Raw genomic sequence first — 18,836 nt, forward strand, 5'->3', positions numbered from 1 at the left:
ATGTCATGAATGATAGTTTTATATACATGGTATAAAACATTCTTTTATTTGAATAAAAAAATTGAATTAGACTGACATATTAAGAAAAGTTAAATTCTGAATCTTACCCTATGAACATCATTTATTAAGGGTCAGGAAACAAAAAGTAGCCCTTTCATCCATGTACTCATGAATGCAATTATAAAGGTGTTGTCAAATTGCATTCATATATGGGAATGAAGAAGGATGAATGGTCAAATAGAAGTAATAGTCCAAAGGGATTGATTAATGAAACAAGTTAGGTAACATCTTTTGAGAGTAAAGGTAGAGAAGGAAATGGTTGAATGATTAGCAGACTACCAAACGCATAATCCTATTAGGGAAGTAATCCAATGTAAAAAAGGCTAATGTGCATGATTCTTTTTCTTTTTCTTTTTTTTTCCCCCTTGCGGTTGCATGCAATATTCAAGCTCAAAGTCTAGAAGGGAAGAGTCAAATTGGAAGCAATTATTAGGATACGCAAAAAAGGTTGATGCCCCCTAGGTTGTCAGAGATATGTCGAGTCTACTTCTATTTTGTTTCCTTTCATCAAAGGTCCACCAAAAAAAAAAATTCAGATGGGCGTGCTGTTCATCCGTCTGATCCGATGGTGGTTCAGTCCCTTCCGATTTATCCCTGAGCCTCCTTAGACCCGCCCCTTCCCCTTAATATTGGATAGATTAGGCTTATCGTCTCCGGCAAAAAAAAAAAAAAAAAAAAATCAAAGGTGCACCAAAATTATTCCCAAAATTTCCTTTCACCAAAATTAATATGTTTTATGTTTCATGAGTAATTAATTACCTGACTGCAAGATTTTTTTTTTGTTTTTTAACATCCCTAGTTTAAGCTTATGTTCAGTTGAAGTCATCCCGCATTCTTTTCATCGTATTGCTAGCTAGTTCTGTCAGCCATGCGTGCGCGACGCGCGAAGAAATTAAGAAAGAAAGAAAGGTCGTGTGCTTGCCTTTCAATGTCTTTAGCATGAAGCCGTCATTTAAATTAATCTCTTTCGGTCTTACATAGGGCTGCAAACGAGACGAGTCGAATCGAGTTTTGAGCTAATCGAACCGAGTCTCGACTAAATTTTACCAAACTCGAACTCGAGCTCGAGCTCGACGAGCTGGTAATTTTCGAGCTCGAGCTCGACTCGAATCAAGTCGAGCCGAGCTCGAGCTCGAAAAAAATAAAAAAAAAATATTTTTATTAAAAAAAATAAATAAAATAATTTTTTTTCCGAATAAATAATAAAATATTAAGGATATATCCGTAATTTCACTATGAAAATAAAAAATAAAAAAATATATATATAATATACGTAATTTTATTATTAAATAAAAATAAAAATAAAAAAAATATATATATATACTCAAGCTCGCGAGCCGGCTCGCGAGCTAACGAGCTTAATATTCTGAGCTCGAGTTCGAGCTCGAGTTTGACTCGAGCTGGCTCGAGCCGCTCGCGAGCGGCTCGATTCGTTTGCAGCCCTAGTCTTACATATTGCTCTGATAGACATCTTTAGTGCTGTTGTCCCGTCTAGAGGGCAAAAATTTCAATACAAGGAGGGCCGAGATAAGTGGCAATGGTGGCAACTTCACCGGACACTGGTGCAAAGATTTATCTCAAAAATATAGTAATTTGGAGTCCCTCCTCATGATTTCGCCCTCAACAAGTGTCATTAAAGGATTCGAAGCTTTCTACTGCCATCAAAACATCTTACAGAAGATTTTGGAATGATCCCTCTGTTGAAATGATTCCATGGAGTATAATAAGCTGTAAACTGATAATCATCTTTCTTTTAGAGAAATGTTGGAACCATGAATTTTGCCGACGGTGGGCTACAGGCTGAGTCAAGATCACTTCAAGGTCACGTATTCATCAGTAGGACAACTCCGACATGTTTTCTGCTTTTCTCTTTAGTTATCCCCATGAACTCAAATAAAGTATGCCCTGATTCAGTCAGCAATTGCACCATCCAAGGAAATTTAAAGTGGTCAAGGGATCCCTTCAACAAGATACCTCATGGCCTAGCTAAAGTTTTACAGTTGTAATGGGCTTTGTAATTAGTTGTGAGTTGAGTTGAAGGGTTCAATTTAATCATATCATTATTTCAAATTTTAGTTCTTTTTACGTAATTTATATGTAGCCATAAGTTTCAATCTAACTCAAATTGACAAGTTGAGATGTTGATTTATGATGCAAAATTCTCCTTTTTTTTTTCCCACCCCCTTAATTAATTCCTTCCCTTGCCATCATAGTGCTTAATAATTAGTAGGATCACAAAAGTTACATTCACCAATAAATAAATATTGCACTACAATTACATGGATATTGCGAAATGCAACTGTCCCATTAAGAGAAAAACTTCAAGAAATATGTATCCGAGTCCTCATTCAATCAACATCAAGCCAAAAGCCAGAAATCTTTCTGTCGCTTAGTAGTAATCAAATATCCACCAAGTTTCTTGCTTTTCTTTCTTACAGCAAGGGCCATGCAAGTAGCATTTTGGATACAATACTCTACGACTCCACCTGCTGCCACCTTATTCCCTGCCCACATCATTAGAAGCCTCCACGTTGTGGAACGCTTCTTCTGCCCTAGAACAAGAAGTGCCACCCCCTGCTTTTTAGCCTCTTCTACAATCGCTGGACCTTTCTCTTTTCCTTCTGCCACTGCCACCTCTATTTGTACCTTTTCATGCATGGATTGTAACAAGAACTTTAAATAAGGAGCTAATGTCACCACTGATTACGTACCCTCTTAATCTTGACCAGGAAAGTTAAAAGGGTCTCCTTCAGAATTACTTTTGTAGTCGATCAAATTTTGTACTAGAAAATCTCAACTTTATCATGTTCAAGTCTTATCAGTGTGTAAATTGTGATATGTCTATATACAAATTCGTCCCAAGAAGTGAAAAAAGAAATTAAAAATGGGTTCCAATTATCATCATAAACCATATAACATATCGAATTAACCGCTCAGTTTTGTGATAAGAAATTGTGAAAAATAATACTAAGTTACTATTTATGTACCTCAGGTCTCTTCTGTTGGCACAAAATCTTCATGCAAGAAAGAAACTGGGAAACTCTTGGAGCCACCTCTTTGATGGCCTCTTCACCTGCCAAGAAAACGGAAAAATTCATTTACGCAAAACTACGCTCGATAAACATCAAACTAAAAGCTAAAACTAATCCTAGAATTACTCAAAGATATGGTGAATAAGTGCAACCTGGATTTGAAGGCTTAGTTACATAGAGAAGAATCACCAAATCTTGGCTTTGAACGGTATGAGTTAACGCCCATTGTATGGCATTCTTTGCTTCAGGACTTGAATCAACAACAATCATTATTTTCCTTCCAATAATCACACTTGCAGGCTTCACATTTACAACATCAACACATGACTTCTCCTTCTCTACATTCCCAGAATCATTCTTTTCTTCTTCTTCTTCTTCACTTTTGGAAAAATGTGAGTGGTTCTTTGAACGAATTCGAACAAGAGGCCTGATCCTGTTTAAGCAAAAACTTGGCACTGTAGCCCCAATTCGACCCATATTTTCTTGATTGAAAATGGGACCTTGTAACTTAGTTCCAAACTCCTATAAGGCCAAGTGCTCAGCTTTATAGCAGAAGTTAGGAGAAGAAGAATCATGTATTCATGAGAAGTTGTTAGGCCTTTCGCCTGAGACTTTGCCTAGCCAAGTTCTTGCTCATGATGATCTGGGCCATTATTTCCCTTCTCTTTTCCTACTTTTCTTTGCTTCTTTTGCCGTTTCATCATTTTTCATTCCCTTTGCTTCTTTTAATTATTTTTTTGGTTCTGTGGGCTATGCCTGAACGTGCTTGTCATGAAGATGTAGGGCCTTGGCATTCAAGACCAGATGTTATTTAATTCTCGTGCGTATTTTTGGTGTGTACATACATATGTACATATACGTGCGCGCATATATATATATATATATATATATATATATATATATATATATATATATATGTTTTCGTGGGTCAAACTCCTCAGATCAGACATTTTTCTTGTAATTGATCTGGTGGAAACTTAATTACCATGCTTTAATTTTATTACATTTATTGATTATCTTTAAAAAAAAAAGTAGGATATCTAATATCTTTTACTCTGTTTCTTTAGCATAGAATCTTGGTGTTGTATAGAATAATATTTTTCTCGTTTAGTATAAACAAGAGTAGGCTATCTTTTACTCTATTTCCATGGGATAGAGTCTTGTGTGTCGTATAAAATACCATTTTTCTTGTTCAGTATCTGATTAGTGATGCTCTAAACCGTGTTTTACTCTTTAAGCCATCTTTACCAATAACATTCACTTTAGACTTTGATTGTTTTGAGGGAATATGAGTGAAGGGAAAGGAGAGGACTAAAGTGGGGAGGAGAGAAAAGGAGAATAGAGAAAAGCAAATTCTATCAAACATGTTTAGATTAATTAGGAAAGGAAGGGAAACATTGAAAATATTATTTAGATTCGGGAAGGAAAGGAAAGAAAACTATTTGGTGTTACCTACGTTTTTATTCATAATTTTAAAAAGTTTAATATGTAAAAAGATATGTTTTTTTAGAAAATTTTAAAATTTTCACTAATTTTGATTTCCTTTCCTTTTGTTTCCACTCACTTTTGGACAAAAAACAATATGATAAAAAATAACTAAACCTTATCCCTATCTTTTCCTCCCTACCCTTTCCATTCCTTCCTCACAAACCATTATAAATATGAAAAACCATATCCCTTCATTTCCTTTCCTTCCCTTCTTATTCTATCTTTTCCTTTTCCTCCTCAAAGATCAATCTAAATGTAAAAACATCTATCCTTTCATTCCCTTTTCTTTCTCTCTTGTTCCCTCAAAACAATCAGAACCTTAGGGAAGCGAGAAATACGATTGTTGGCACAGTTGTTGTAAATGCAAGATCTTATCCACAAAAAAGAATTTTATTGGTGTAGAAAACTACTTATTCAAGAATATTAATACAGATATATGGATACTAAATTTTGTTCAAAAAAATACACCACTTGAACATTTCCGCCCTTGTTAATTTGATGGGCCGAATATCAGCTCGAAAGAGTCTTCGCCAATTCTCAGCCCAACCCAAGTTCCAAATTGGATCCCTCTAAAAAGTTGTTTTTGCCTAAGGGTTGCTAGCCAACTCACAAAATTTACGAAAAACATTTCCGTTTCCTCTTAAGGATACAACTCTTAATTATTTACGAGAATTGGTATTCGCACTCTTTCTCTCTCGTGTATTTTAATCCATTCACTAAGTAAATATACCTTCAACGAGTGCAAGAGACCAATTTAAGAGTGCAAATATCACTTCGCTTATTTACTACTTATGCTTGCATATTTATTTGCATTTTGAATTGTACTCTAATTTTTAGTTTTTTTTTTCCCATTTTGATACGTTCTTTCTCATAGTAAAACTAGAGAGAATTAAAAGGTGAAAAAGAAGAAGAAGAAGAAGAAAAAAAAAAAGGAACCAATTATTGATTAGCGGTGCCTAGTGGCTCGCGGAGGAACCTACAATTGCAAATTTGGCTTTTTGTCAATTCACTTGTCTAGATCCTTTGTCTTCTTCACAAATGGCAAAGCTATTAAAGCCAAAATTGTTATTGTTTTCAATCCCAAAAGGCAATAATAAATAACTATCCATCTTCTTGTTGCATAGATTGACCAACTCAAAGTCATTAGCAAAAACCATCCAATAGAAAAACACTTTTTAGTGGTTAGCTATGGTAGGCGGTAACCATAACAATACTTACTAATATGAAGAATACAACTCGGTCGTAGATCAAACCATAGGCCACACAATATTTAATTAGGAAGGCAATTTCATTGAATTGATGATGAAGAAGGGTTTAATTCATCTACTAATCTTCCTTGTAAGATTCCGTGTTATATTTGAAGATGTATGTCCATTGGTCGGTCGGTCAACTATTAAAATCAAAGTCCTTATTTGGTAGAATATTACTAGGACGATAAACTACACAACTCTCAAATGCGTACGGACACTGCCATTAAAAAATAATAATAATAAAGTATCATGGAAGAAATGTATTCCATAACTCTACATCTTAAAGAGGATAAAATTTACTCATTTTACATAATTCATGAAACTCTGTTTCGATTGTAATTTATTTGTCAATTTTTATTTGTTTGCATCATTAATATAATTTTCAATCACGTTTTTATCGCAAATACATCATATTCAAAAAAAAGTATTATAGTTTTGTTATCAAAAAAATTTTCAAATAACCTACTATCAAAACACACTCAGTTTAAGAGGAACTTATACATAAAATTTACTCGTTTTGTTTTCATTATTATTGATACTAGTACCAGAAATTATAAATTCAAGATACTCCACTATAGCTGATTTTGCATATATCAACACAACATCATTCATGGCGATTCCCCCTCTTAAAATAATCTAATGTTAAGAGCACACCCAATGCACGTGTAATGTAGAAATGATTAAAATGTGCGTGCAATGTAGCAATAATTTTAAAAATTAAGTTTATATAAATTTATTTTCTACATAAATAAAATTTGTATAAAAATAACATTAAAAACTTTGATTTATATGGTTATATAATTTATTAATTTAGCTGCTACAATACTTAAGATGGTAAGGTTGAGGTCTCAAGATTTCTAATTTAGTGAGTTCATATCTCCCTTGGCCTCATCCCACTTCTTAAATCGCATCATTGCTCCACTAGAAAATGTGATTAAGAAATATTTAAACAAGGGGATTATGGGTAATTATGTTGGTAAAATATGATTAAAATACAAATTAATATTTGTGAAGGTAAAATTATAAATTATTTTTAAAAGACAAAAGGTGTTTACACCAAGTGCAACTACTTTGACTTCATATATTGAATTAATATTGTTTTAAACTGTTAGTGAATACACTAACAGGTTTAGATAATATGTATGTCACACATATAAGATTTGATGTTTAAATTTGAAAGGATTTATCTTCCCCGAAAAAAAAAATTTAAAAGGTTTTATCCATATACATTGTATAGATATTTAAGAAAAGCAGGATTAGCATTTCCTTGCCGCATTAGGCTGGTCCTAAACGATAGACCTTCTTCCTTAAAGAAAAATAAAAATAAAAATAAAAAAATTTCTTGCCCAAAGCTAAAAAAAGAAGATATATAATTCTATTGTCAGCTAATTCGTGGCCCAAAAATCCTAAACCCAAACGGCACACAAAAGTAAATAATATAGAAAATTGCCAAGCTCCGGAGGAGCAGTAGTCTCCTTTACTTCTTCTCAACTCAAGCCCCCACTTTGATCATTGTCGAACCGAAAACCCTGCTATGCACCTGGTACAGTAATCTCTCTGTCTCTCTCATTCGACAGTCTCATGCATAACTAACGATATATGCATATGTTTGCAGATTTTGATGGGCTATTCAGAAGTCTTATTGCTTTTTGCTGGAACATATTATCAAGAGGGTCATTGTTTTCTGTTTGGAATGTTTTCTTTTGGGTTATGCGTTTTCTTTCTTTTTGCTGATTGGATAAGTAAAGATTGAGTCTTGCAAGTAGCAGCTTTAAAGAAATAAAATGAGTGTTGCAATGTGATTTTTCACAGAATTTACTAGTCTTTTTGATGCTGTATTACCATTTTTTTTGGTTTTAAAAACATATAGGTTTTATTAACAAAAAAAAAAAAAGTTCTGTTTTTTGTTGTTCAATTCGTGCTTTAATGTCTATTATTCTGTTTTATGAATGAAATTTGTCCTCTTCTTTACAGGGTATTTTTTTAGGACTTTATTAGTCCTAAGAAAGTTGCAATTTTGCTAATTCTTGCTGTTTAGGAGTAGATTAGACGACTTGGCCCTACCTTGATGTTTGTAACTATATTACCTTCAATGAAACAGTAGAATAAAGAGGCTTGATCGTTTGTACTTTTAGTAGTTTCTCGTTTTTTTTTTCTCAGAATATCTATTTTAATTCTTTGCATTGGTTAGCTTCTGACAATGAGATTGAATTGCTCTGCAAAAATTGGTCTGATGTAGAATTGAAGCTGCATCATGGGTGCCGTTTGTTGTTGTTTCCCTGTTCCTAACATTGCTGGCCATGAAGATGAGAACGGCTCGAACCATGGAAACTGCCCTTGCCTCAATTGCTGTATACAAAGCATTAGGGATAAGGTGCAACAAAAGGCTCCTCTTTCTTTGATTTGAAATCAACAGGATAGTGTCACCTATTAACGTTTCAGAAATATTTGGAAATAAATTGTGATGCCTATATTCTTTATCCCTTTTTTATTTAGATTGTTCATGGTCTCTGGCTTTTACTTCTGTCCTTATTCCTCCAGCACCTCCTTGTTCTCTGTTTGTTTGTTAATGTGCTCCATATGAAGTTGGGACATATACTTCCTTCTCGATTATGATTTCTATGATGGTTTTCCACTCAAGGGACATTTTGTAGGTTTAATTGTTCTGCAGAGTGTAACTAAAAGCAGGCATTACCTGCTTATGCTGCACCAACTAAAATATATTGGATTTTTGGGAAACAGTTTCGTTAGCTGTAGACATCTTTTAGCACTCTGTGATTCTTTAATTTGGTTGATTTTAGATGTCCAACATTCTTTAGCTCTCAAATGCTGTTTGAGTTTGATAATGTGACTTGGCAATAATGCAGTGCTATGAACACTATCCACCACTCCTTTGTTATGTATAGTAACTGCTAAAGAAATCTTGCTGCACTTAAAACACCAAATTTCTTGATTACCAACTATTCACATTAAGCAATTGAATATACAACTCATGGAGTACTTGACCATGTTAACTTTTACATTCACAAAACAAGACATCTAGTGAGGATTATTTTGTCTCTTTAGCTGGCAGGGTATAACTTTTGAAACATCTGACATCATCGCACTGCTTAGTGCAGGAATTGGAGAAGAAGAAAAGGGTGGTGGAGACAGAGAGTGGGAAGGGGAGTAAGCGCAGAACATCTTGTTTATTGTCTCTTGTTTCATTGAGATAGGATCATATAGAGGAAACATGAAAAAGTCAGTCCTCATTTCTGTTCCCTTTTTTCTTATTTAAATTTGGCATTACCCTCTAGGTTGAGTGGTTGAGGGGAGACATAAAATGACCTCAAAGAATAAAGACTGTTTTGTTTTACTTCATCCAATTAGCCTCAACTACTTCTGACACTCTCCTCTGTGTTTGACTTTTCTTTGCAACCAAAGATATCATAATATTGTGTTTTGATGTATGCCATTCTTATACAAGGTCTACTACTTTATTTGCTGCTTTTGTGTTTTTTTGGTTATTTCCAGATGTGAAATGATTCATTCAAGTTGTTGAAAAGTTGACCCTCAAGTGTAATGTTGACAGTATGGAGCTCTATTTGCAAGAGGGAGTGGGCTTCCAGCCCTGATATCTAATCAAGGTGCAACCTCTCCAGACCCTGTGGTACCAACTCACAGTTCAGCTATCACCAGAGCATCTGATAGAACTTTGCAAATGAATCCCAATTCTGGATATTCTCCAGTGCCACAAGATGTTATCTGCAGACATGACAAAGGCTCAAACCATTCACGTGTAGAGCCAGAACCAGCAGGTGATCCTGAAGTTCAACAAACGCCAAGACCTTCAAAAGTAGGAGACAGATTAGTTTACAACCAAAGTGAGTCCTCGGTGAAGGACTTCTCGTCAAGCATGCAAAAAGGAGTTGGTTATGATGTTACATTCTCAGAAGATGAAGATGCATGTCCTACATGTCTTGAAGGTAAGCTTCAGCCATCCCATCCCCATCCCCCACTTTTATTCTCTTTTCCAGTCAATAAAGTGAAAGAGATGACATTCTATTCAAAGAAGCTGTCTAGATTCAATTGCTGGTAAATTTTGATGTTTTAGCTTTTATTGGGTTCTAATAACCTAGTGCTTAATGGTTCTTTGAATAACATATTCACAAAATATTTTCTGTGCAGAGTATACACTGGAAAATCCCAAGATAATAACTAAATGTTTTCACCATTATCACCTGAGTTGCATATACGAGTGGCTGGAGAGAAGTGATACTTGTCCAGTTTGTGGAATGGTAATTTCTTTCATATGATCTTTTTTCTCTTTGCATTTTTCTAAGGTCTATTATGAAATCCTTTTTTGCTATTCATTTACATGGGTTAATCATCTTGTCAAGTCATACACTTGTTATGAATAGATATGTCTAGAAATTTTCGTGTTAGCTTGTTTAATGGCTAATCTTAAGCATTCATCCTTCAAGATTCATAGGTTAGATTTTCTTCATTTTGATTTTGATTCTTCTGGAGTTCTTTTTCAAAACCATTTCTGTTTGACTAATTGTTGAATACTTTAGATGATTGAATGTGACATCATGTACACCTGAAAAAATGTTAGAACTCTGGGGGACATATAGTAGTGGGTTTGTGATCTTCTGCATGAAACTACTGCTAAGTCTTAGCTAACTAACTTTAAGGCAGGTGGCAAATGCACACAGTTTTGATGCAGGTTCAGGTAACATACTCTATATACTGACATATTATTTGAAAGTAGAAAAAAGAAAAAGCTTAGGAAATTAATCTCCACAGATGCTCTCTATGATGTGGGATAGTGTGTTGAGGAATACGATTGGATGTGAAGAGCTTGGCCCTTTTTGTTCCAAAGTCATTTTCTTTGCCTTTTAATCAACTTTGTCTGTGGGCAAAAGGTCTACTCCATGGTTGTGGTGCAAGTGGAGTTGGATCTTGACTTTCCTCCTTTCTTTACTGGATTTAGGATGTGCTGATTGTTTTTGTTGTTAGAAAATGTGGTTTGCTCCCTGCAAAGATGTCCTGTTGGCCCAATCTCTTTTCTGAAGACCTTTTACAGATGTTATTCTTGCTTTGGACATTGCCAGCATTCATTCATTGTGCTATAGCTTACTCATCTTAACTGCTTTAGCTAGTAAGCTTTATGAGATTGCCATGCTCATAATCAAGCCTGATTTTCTTTGTTTCTTACCTAGTTGATGGAATTCAATGAGACATGACTTTGGAGTGCTGATGCCACGGCAAGGAGGGCTGAAGAAAGACAAGAATATATATATATATATATATATAATCATGGGAGAAAAACGAAAATTGATTGTGTACATAGCTTATAGTGAGTAGATCACTGAAAGTTTTGATTTTTTTAAAGTTGATAAGGTTGTACAGGCTGTGCCACTTGTCACAATAATTTATTGGCCTCGTTTTTAGGTTCCTTTTCTATTTGATAAACATAGTAAAGCCAATAATAGGATCATGATGCAGCGGTGAGGGGAATTTTTTTTTTTTTTAGGCCTCATTAGGAGATGAGATTAGTTTTTTTTTTTTTTTTTTTTTTTTTCCTTTTTTGGGTTTTTTGTTGTTTTTTTTGGGGGGGGGGGGGGGGGGAGTGTTTGGGTTTTGATATGTTGCTTCAAGGAGTAAAACAATCTGGTGCGGAATACTTGCCAAAACTTTTAAACTAAATAGTACTTGAGTCTCTTTCAGGCTCTGAGATTTTTGACTTCTAATGGTAACACCATCAAGTGATTAGAATTCCAGTATGTTCATTCTGTCTCCGATAATTACATGGTTTTTGGCAATTTACCTCGTGTACAAATATACCGTACCTAACTGGATCTTGAAGTAACATTTCCTTGATTGTTATTTTATGATTCCAATACTGAAGCTGCTAGAATTGATGTTTTCTTAGTAAACACCTGGGTCATCCTATGAAGCGTCTGGACAAGGTAAATTATCATGGCCGAAGCAATTCCATGCTTAAATGCAACCTAGGTGATGAATGCCAGGACTTTGGCTCGATCACAAGATAGTTTTGGAGTTTGAAATTCATCCCTCTCCGGATTGCAATTACAAAAAGCAAAATGTGCAAGTGACAAAGTGAGTTATATATCCCAATGAATTTTAGCTATTACTAGTTTCAAATATTAATGAATGAACAAGATAAATTAGCTCGTTAACTCAAATTCTTTTCATCCCCTTCTGTGTAGTTGTTATTGATAGTAGACGCTTAAGATCCTAAAGTGCTCATATGTATGTTACCACAATAGTAGATATAACATACACCAGCAAGATTGAGCCCCCTCTACAAAATATTCACAAACCTGATCATCCATGGTCAAATAATGAGTGATATTAATGCCACAACTTGAATTTTATTTCTACAGTTATTACTGAATGAAATGTCAAAATTGCTCATCCAAGCCCAAATGCAATTTGATTTTCGAAAGGGGTTGTTTTAACATTTTCAACAAGAATTGTTGTGGAAATAAAATTCAGCTGTGGCTGTATCACATATCTCCAAATAATTGTTGAACTCTAACGAGATAATTTTTGAGCGGACGAACTAAACTGGCAGCACGAGCTCACCTGTCAAAACAAACAAGAATGGTCGGGATCTTATTCTCCGGTCTCACTCCGATGCTAAAGTCAGTTATGGAATGAGAGTCGAGATGCACATCTAGTAAGTGGTTAATCCCATGTACTTGATTTACAGATGGCAAGGGATATTTATAAGGAAGGTCCTGACAGATAGGATGTAACGCCTACGCTTAACTGGTTGTCAGATGGCAGTTTATGATGGCGGGTTCAGTCGTAACCATGACCGCTAGGGCGGCGGGTAGTCACATCAACCTAACGATAGCTGGCTACCTGCACCGCCAGCATGCCAGGTGTTGGACCCATAGCGGGATCCGATTTGGATCACGGAACAGACGAGCTTAGGTAACCATCCCGGCAACGAGGAGTCGAGATGGTACCCACAAACTCAATGTCCAATATGAACATCCAATTTAATCTAATGCTTAGTGGCCCTAATTAGTTAAGAATTCTAGCTTGCAACACGAAAGCATCCCATAAAAAAGAAGGAAAGAAAGAAAGAAAGAAACAATTGGAGGCTACAAACTTATACAGAACATTAATATTTATTTCCACAGCTCCAATTGTGTCGTTTTTCCATCATTCTAAAAATGCTCAAGAACTACAGCTTTAGAGAGAGCTGAATAGAGTTTCCAGATCGGGTTCACAAAATACACTTAGCGCAAATAACACCAACAGATAGTCAAACATATTAGAAATTTCCAAGTTGGGTGCAAATTTTGATTTCTCCGCCTTTATCGGTATCAATGTATGCAGTTACAAGTACTAGCAAGTATAGCACCCAATTTTGCGCTTTGATCAGGCAGTAAAGCATCCAAGATGGCAGGGAAACAGCGAGTCTAGAGTAAGCTCAAGCTCATTCCTTCTCGCTTCTTGTGTTTCTTCTTCATAGTTGCCACTGTTTAAAGTATGACAAAAGCATTAATGCAATTGAAAATCCGCCAAAAAGCACCATATGTGCAAGACTGCAAGTTGCAACAGCAACAAATATGCAGAATGGACAAGTTAAACTTAAGCTAATTACGAAAGTGGCTTCTAATTCTAATGCGTCCAAAACCTCGCAGTTTGAGTTTTGTTGTCGGATACGAGTGCAAATCGTCTGGGCACTGAATTCTGCATTCAAACTTTATACTTTGTGGATACCTAATATAGTTATAATAACATATGTGGTTGAACTTGCCCCTATAGATTTCCTTAGTTCTCCTCTCTTATCCACAATATAAGATCTGAAGGGCTAGGATCAAATGAAATTTGGATTACCTGACATTGATGCAAGGAGGGAGTGGCTCTGGAATCAGGTACGGAGTTGAACTCGGGCCTTGATTTTGCTGCTCCCACTGTGCCTGCTGTGCCATTAACTTCTCTTTCTCCTTTATCTATTAGAGAGAGGCCAAAGGAAGTTAAAGAAGCAAAACAACCTTGATTCGTAAATAAGCTAGCCAACATGGTGGACTGTGTGGCAAATGTAGTTCTGGTAAATAATGCAGGTGCAGCAAATTTACCAAGCAGACAATGGAACGGCATGAAAGAAGAGGTTAAAATAATCATTTTGTTCCCATTCTTGGGGTTATAATTTGTTCAAGAACAAGAGCTATCCTATTTCAAAGACAGGGTTGCTCTCCCACGAGAAGAAATTATTCGAGTTAGGCTGAATGACTTGAGCACTAATTAATGATGATAATGTATTGACTAACCTTCTTTGCGAGCATGCTGTTTTGCTGTTGAATTGCTTTTTCCTGTCAAGGCAAACAAGGGGTAGCTGAATGAACATAGACTACAAAAAGAAAAAACTGATCAAATTGTTTCTGAAAGGAACAATTTTCAAGATCACTTGAAAAAGTTTTAGAGGTTTAGACACCCATGTTTATCTAGAAAGTTGCGGGGGTGGTTTACAACTTGATTAACCTTTGGCTCAGGGTTTAGCTTCTGATATATATATGTTCCTGAACAAATGATGCTGCAAAGTTTGCAGATACCGTTGAGCATTTCCTTTTTTCCAGTCAAATGTCACACAACAGCTAAAATTTAAGAAAAATGAAACCAGAAACCCAGGCAACAGATGCTACAGTGCTATAATAACAACTACCATATGAATATAGCTTCAGAAAACTCAGTTATCAGATGATGTAGGACTAGTTTTGGACTTTTGGGTACCTATTGTGCACCCGGAACTGTACTCGAGTAATGTAATCCCAAAGTCATCAAAGAAGATGGTAGTCCATTTTTGTTGCTTGGGCGTTTGTGTGATTAATAAATGGTAGTCCACTTTTGTTGTTAAGGTGTTTGTGTGATTAATTGCAGGTATAACTTGGCAAGCTCAAGAGCAATACATGATTATCACGATGAACAATTACACCTAAAGAGGGTTGAATGCAAGTTTACATCCTAAAGAAGCTGATCACCTTTCTCTGCAGCTCAGAGATTGACTCGTACATGAGTTGGTTCTGTCAGGAAACGGACATTTAAGGGTCAGGTAAACGAAGTAAATTACTCAAAAAAGTTGAGTACTTAGCCCACCATGGACGGAAATTTACAAAACACCTAGAACACAAGAGCTTACCTTTCTAGTTCGGATTTGTTTCAGAGCCGTGTCAAGCTGGTGCTCCAAATTCTGGAGGTCTTTCGAGCTCATTGCATCAAGGTCCTCACCCATGTAATGCCTGATGGAGCAAGAAAGAAAACTTCAAATACTCAAAAGAAAGAAAGAAGAATCAACCTTTATACTTAACCAGTAGCATATATATATATATGGAAGGCCACGTCCAGGCCATGTCTTTCACCTATGATTTCTTTGCAACAGCTCCATCTTGGCCTTGAGTTTGGTGTATTCCAGAGTCCAATCTCCCTGCACAATTCAAGCATGCAACTCACGTAATTTTTTTTGGGTTTTGGGAAATTCTCATGTCAAATGATCAATCAGAGATGGCTATATATATACATATACATCTCTGTGACTAGGCAACATGCATGAAATACCACAAAAAGAAAAAGCATGATCATGCATGCCGTTCTAGGATATATACATATATATATATATATATATATGTGTGTGTACCTCGGATTCTAGATCATTTGCAACTAATCGCCTTTCTGCATATGAATATCTTTCATACCTTTCCAGGATATTCTCCATGCTGTTGCATTAATTAGCAAACTCAAAAAGTGAATTTCAACGCAATACTACTGTATAATCTTTCAGAGTAATTAATTTACACCGAAATCGTAGGCATAAAATGTCACAATCTATAACTTCATATTGAGATGCAATAGCTTTGTAATGCTTCATTGATCTTCACCACCAGACTTGCTATAGCTATTTGATAAACTATATATTCCTAAGTATTATAATACATGAAATTAATGGCGTTCACCCAATAACACTTTCGCATATTTGTATCTTCTTGATCCTCATCATAGAGACAATCATGAAAGTGCCAAACCAGTTTAGGTCATTCCTGTGTTTAATCAAGATTGCTCTGTCCTTTATTCAAAATCATTGTCTTAACCCTTCTTAGATTAGATTTTTTTTTTTTTTTTAAATTTTGGGTCAAAAGCTGCAGGATTTCATTAGATATAAACAATAATTACGATTATCGACTGTGCTATTAGAGCCCCTACTGTGCCAAGCACATCGATAAACTATCCATCCACTTTATACATCATGTTTCAGCTTAGCAGCACAGTGGTAACTAAGTAACCTGCTACTGTGCCAGGCACTTCTTAGTACAATGGTTCAATTCGTTGTGTGTATTATTATTATCTTACATCATTATCATTCGTACTTCTCCCTTTCCGCCTCTTCTACTATTATTTACCTTTTGATTAAAAAAAGATGTTGACAATTCATATTCAAAGTCCTCTATTACCTGGAAATATTTTATTCTACTTAATTAGCCATCATATATATGCCCTTGCCAAAAAAATTGAAAGAAAACATTATACATAAGGTCAAAATTAAACATGACGTTATTTTATTCTAGTGCTTTATTGCTGAGCTGCTGCAAAGTAAATTGTAATGCAAACGACTTAACAAGTAAACAAATTGAAATAGGATAAGCAATACTCATCCACGTAGCTAGGCAGCATTTTTTTATCCACATATTTCAAGTAAATTTCAGATTCATGATTTGAGCAAAAATTTACATGAAGGAAGGAAACGATTTGAAGTGGCAAGAAAGGATACATGAAGTCAAAATGTACGTTCATGCAATTAATACTTTAGAATTAGCTAAAAGATGAGTTTGAAAATTAGAAAATCTAGGTCTGGGGTGACCTCATGCTCGCTAGACTATGCAGTAAAAGCATACTTGATCAGGATTGGCATAACGCGAGTCTATTTCAAAAAAGCAAATTTGAGGGTGGGAATTGAAGAGAAGATGAGAGAAGCAGTAATAGTTCAACATAATCTTACCTGAAATAACATAAGCAAAGATGTTTAGAATGTGATATCTTCTTTCCCTTTTATATCATTGCAGTAACACAAATATTTTTACAGGTTAGATATGCTAGCTAGGGTAAAAAGCCTAAAAAATTGAAGAGATGATCATTGTCGATCTATATTAAATGCCATAGATCGCGCGGGTTCCATCCAATACAACAAGACGGAAATAAATATTGACAACAATGAAGATGTGCATGGTCTAGCTTAGAACTTAATTTGGCGAAAAGGGAACTTAGATAACTGCAAAACACATATTGGATCCTGACCATAAATTCTTGATTTTGTTACCTTTTTCTCATCTTCTTTCCTGCTGATACATAGATGTCTAACGATATATAATTTCTTTCTCAAGTTGGGAAGTTGGCGAATTAATTTTCTTGTCGATCTTCTAGTTTTTCTAACTAGTTAAAAGAATGAAATACAAAAAAAAAAAAAAAGAATCGGAATAACAATAGCATAGCATAAATTGAGAAACCTCGTTTGATCTTGCAGTGCTAGCTGGTGTAGTTAATGGATCTGATTTTAATTCGTGACATCTTGAATCAAGAATCTGAAATCCACTGCTAATATTTTTTTTTTTTGCAAGTACAAATTGAAGCTTTCAACTTGACATGGATAGCATTAAATCCTCCAAGTATATATAGACCACCAGGCTTTAACAAGATTAAATCTAGCTATCACTTGCAAACATGAAGTCCAGCTTAGACTTGGAGGTTGTATTCTGACTGAACTAATTATATCCAACGAAGACCCTGAAGATATTTGCATCAAGAAGGGTGCCTGGTAAAGCCAGATGCTATGTAACATAGAGAAGATTATGCTGAAGGAAGACGGGATGCTACGCAAACGGTTCAAAACTTAGCAACCGTCATGGTTTTGACCTCATCAGAAAACAGAAGGATGCCAACACGATTTAAGAAGAGGGGGCAAAAGGAACAACAACAAGCCTTATTTAATGTTTTCTGAAAGAAGTTTGAAAAAAAAAACCCTTTTGAACCTCTTTCTAAATGGGGGTGAAAATGAAGAATTCATTATTGCAACAAATTTTAGTCCATGAGATAACTTAGCAGATCAAAGGTACGTAGATACCTAGAATCAGAAGAGTATTCAAAGAGCTTCCCTTTGTGAGAGAAGACGATCAAAGCCACTTCAGCATCACAAAGTACTGATATTTCATGAGCTTTCTTCAACAATCCAGCTCTTCTCTTTGAAAATGTCACTTGCCTGTTAATCTTGTTCTCTATTCTCTTCAACTGTACCTTTCCTCTCCCCATGATTTCTCCTCTCTCTCTTTTCTTCTCCCCAGAAGAAAACAAACGACCCTCTTCACACAGGATCTAAAAAAGGAAACCCTCTAACTCCAATTTATCATCCCGTGCCCCTAGATTCTAAAATCACGACACAACAAAAAAGGGGAATATAAATATATATATATATATATATATATCCTTGTATTGCTTCTTTATAATCTGCAGGTGTAAAGAGGGGGATATTTTAGGAAATCACTGGTGGGTTCTGTGGTGCTCCAACTTTCTTGTTGTCTCTATTTGGTGAAATATATTTTATGATAACATCTTGTCTGAAAAAGCATGTACAGATTTGTGATGAGATGTGAAACCATTACAGCTAAAGGGATCCTGGGGAAGTTAAAACCAGGTGGTTTTTAAGAATGTGCTGTCGAGCTAGGATTTGTTTAAGCTACTGTATATTCGTTGGAGTCTGGTGGATATGAAGTTCACAGGTTTTTAACCAAAATTTGGTACAATTAGAAGTGTACGGATCCGGAATATGGGTAGATCAGTGTCATTTCTTTGAAACTGTTGACGGCGGCCACGGCCATGTGATGAAGGGACTGTTCTGAATTTGGCCCAGCAGATTTTTAGTATAGTTGGATTTATCCATCCTATATTAATAGTGTATATATTAGCGGGTTGTACATATTATATGTGCAAAATTGAAGTT

At 35.4% G+C, this 18,836-nt stretch overlaps 3 protein-coding genes across 5 annotated transcripts; 1 reads left to right on the plus strand and 2 right to left on the minus strand.

The window, feature by feature from the left end:
• Positions 1 to 2,273: 2,273 nt before the first annotated feature.
• Positions 2,274 to 3,726, minus strand: LOC113716371 (uncharacterized). The gene is made up of 3 exons (XM_027240671.2): positions 3,245 to 3,726; positions 3,048 to 3,133; positions 2,274 to 2,706 (listed from the first exon to the last, which is right to left on the minus strand). The coding sequence occupies exons 1-3, from the start codon at positions 3,567 to 3,569 to the stop codon at positions 2,419 to 2,421; spliced, it is 699 nt and encodes a 232-aa protein (XP_027096472.1). The 5' UTR covers positions 3,570 to 3,726; the 3' UTR covers positions 2,274 to 2,418.
• Positions 3,727 to 7,117: 3,391 nt separating this feature from the next.
• LOC113715522 (E3 ubiquitin-protein ligase At3g02290) lies at positions 7,118 to 11,278 on the plus strand. Of its 3 annotated transcripts, XM_027239742.2 has the most exons (6): positions 7,118 to 7,373; positions 8,070 to 8,204; positions 8,945 to 8,998; positions 9,402 to 9,795; positions 9,998 to 10,107; positions 11,035 to 11,278. In XM_027239742.2, exons 2-6 carry the CDS (start codon positions 8,085 to 8,087, stop codon positions 11,056 to 11,058), a joined length of 702 nt encoding a protein of 233 aa, XP_027095543.1. In that variant the 5' UTR covers positions 7,118 to 7,373; positions 8,070 to 8,084; the 3' UTR covers positions 11,059 to 11,278. The 3 variants fall into 3 exon arrangements, with proteins under 3 accessions (XP_027095543.1, XP_027095547.1, XP_027095544.1); XM_027239746.2 differs by lacking the exon at positions 8,945 to 8,998 and having other exon boundaries at positions 7,126 to 7,373; XM_027239743.2 differs by lacking the exon at positions 7,118 to 7,373 and having other exon boundaries at positions 8,075 to 8,204; positions 8,950 to 8,998.
• A 1,681-nt stretch (positions 11,279 to 12,959) lies between these two features.
• LOC140016808 (agamous-like MADS-box protein AP1) lies at positions 12,960 to 18,426 on the minus strand. The gene is made up of 8 exons (XM_072070713.1): positions 17,964 to 18,426; positions 15,489 to 15,567; positions 15,214 to 15,278; positions 14,994 to 15,093; positions 14,836 to 14,877; positions 14,128 to 14,169; positions 13,694 to 13,809; positions 12,960 to 13,331 (listed from the first exon to the last, which is right to left on the minus strand). The coding sequence occupies exons 1-8, from the start codon at positions 18,146 to 18,148 to the stop codon at positions 13,232 to 13,234; spliced, it is 729 nt and encodes a 242-aa protein (XP_071926814.1). The 5' UTR covers positions 18,149 to 18,426; the 3' UTR covers positions 12,960 to 13,231.
• Between the last annotated feature and the right edge of the window lie 410 nt (positions 18,427 to 18,836).

This window comes from Coffea arabica, chromosome 11c, assembly GCF_036785885.1.
Source record: "Coffea arabica cultivar ET-39 chromosome 11c, Coffea Arabica ET-39 HiFi, whole genome shotgun sequence".
NCBI lineage: Eukaryota > Viridiplantae > Streptophyta > Magnoliopsida > Gentianales > Rubiaceae > Coffea > Coffea arabica.

What these genes read in the sequence shown, in the direction of transcription:
- LOC140016808 (XM_072070713.1), bottom strand. Translation starts at nt 18,148, where the DNA reads ATGGGGAGAGGAAAGGTACAGTTGAAGAGAATAGAGAACAAGATTAAC. An exon ending in GAATACTCTTCTGATTCTAG is followed by an intron (nt 15,568 to 17,963) that starts GTATCTACGTAC and finishes TTAATGCAACAG; the next exon opens with CATGGAGAATATCCTGGAAA. An exon ending in CCTCCTTGCATCAATGTCAG is followed by an intron (nt 13,332 to 13,693) that starts GTAATCCAAATT and finishes TACTTTAAACAG; the next exon opens with TGGCAACTATGAAGAAGAAA.
- LOC113716371 (XM_027240671.2), bottom strand. Translation starts at nt 3,569, where the DNA reads ATGGGTCGAATTGGGGCTACAGTGCCAAGTTTTTGCTTAAACAGGATC. An exon ending in AACTAAGCCTTCAAATCCAG is followed by an intron (nt 3,134 to 3,244) that starts GTTGCACTTATT and finishes TTTTCTTGGCAG; the next exon opens with GTGAAGAGGCCATCAAAGAG. An exon ending in GCCAACAGAAGAGACCTGAG is followed by an intron (nt 2,707 to 3,047) that starts GTACATAAATAG and finishes ATGCATGAAAAG; the next exon opens with GTACAAATAGAGGTGGCAGT.
- LOC113715522 (XM_027239742.2), top strand. Translation starts at nt 8,085, where the DNA reads ATGGGTGCCGTTTGTTGTTGTTTCCCTGTTCCTAACATTGCTGGCCAT. An exon ending in TACAAAGCATTAGGGATAAG is followed by an intron (nt 8,205 to 8,944) that starts GTGCAACAAAAG and finishes CGCACTGCTTAG; the next exon opens with TGCAGGAATTGGAGAAGAAG. An exon ending in GACAGAGAGTGGGAAGGGGA is followed by an intron (nt 8,999 to 9,401) that starts GTAAGCGCAGAA and finishes TAATGTTGACAG; the next exon opens with TATGGAGCTCTATTTGCAAG.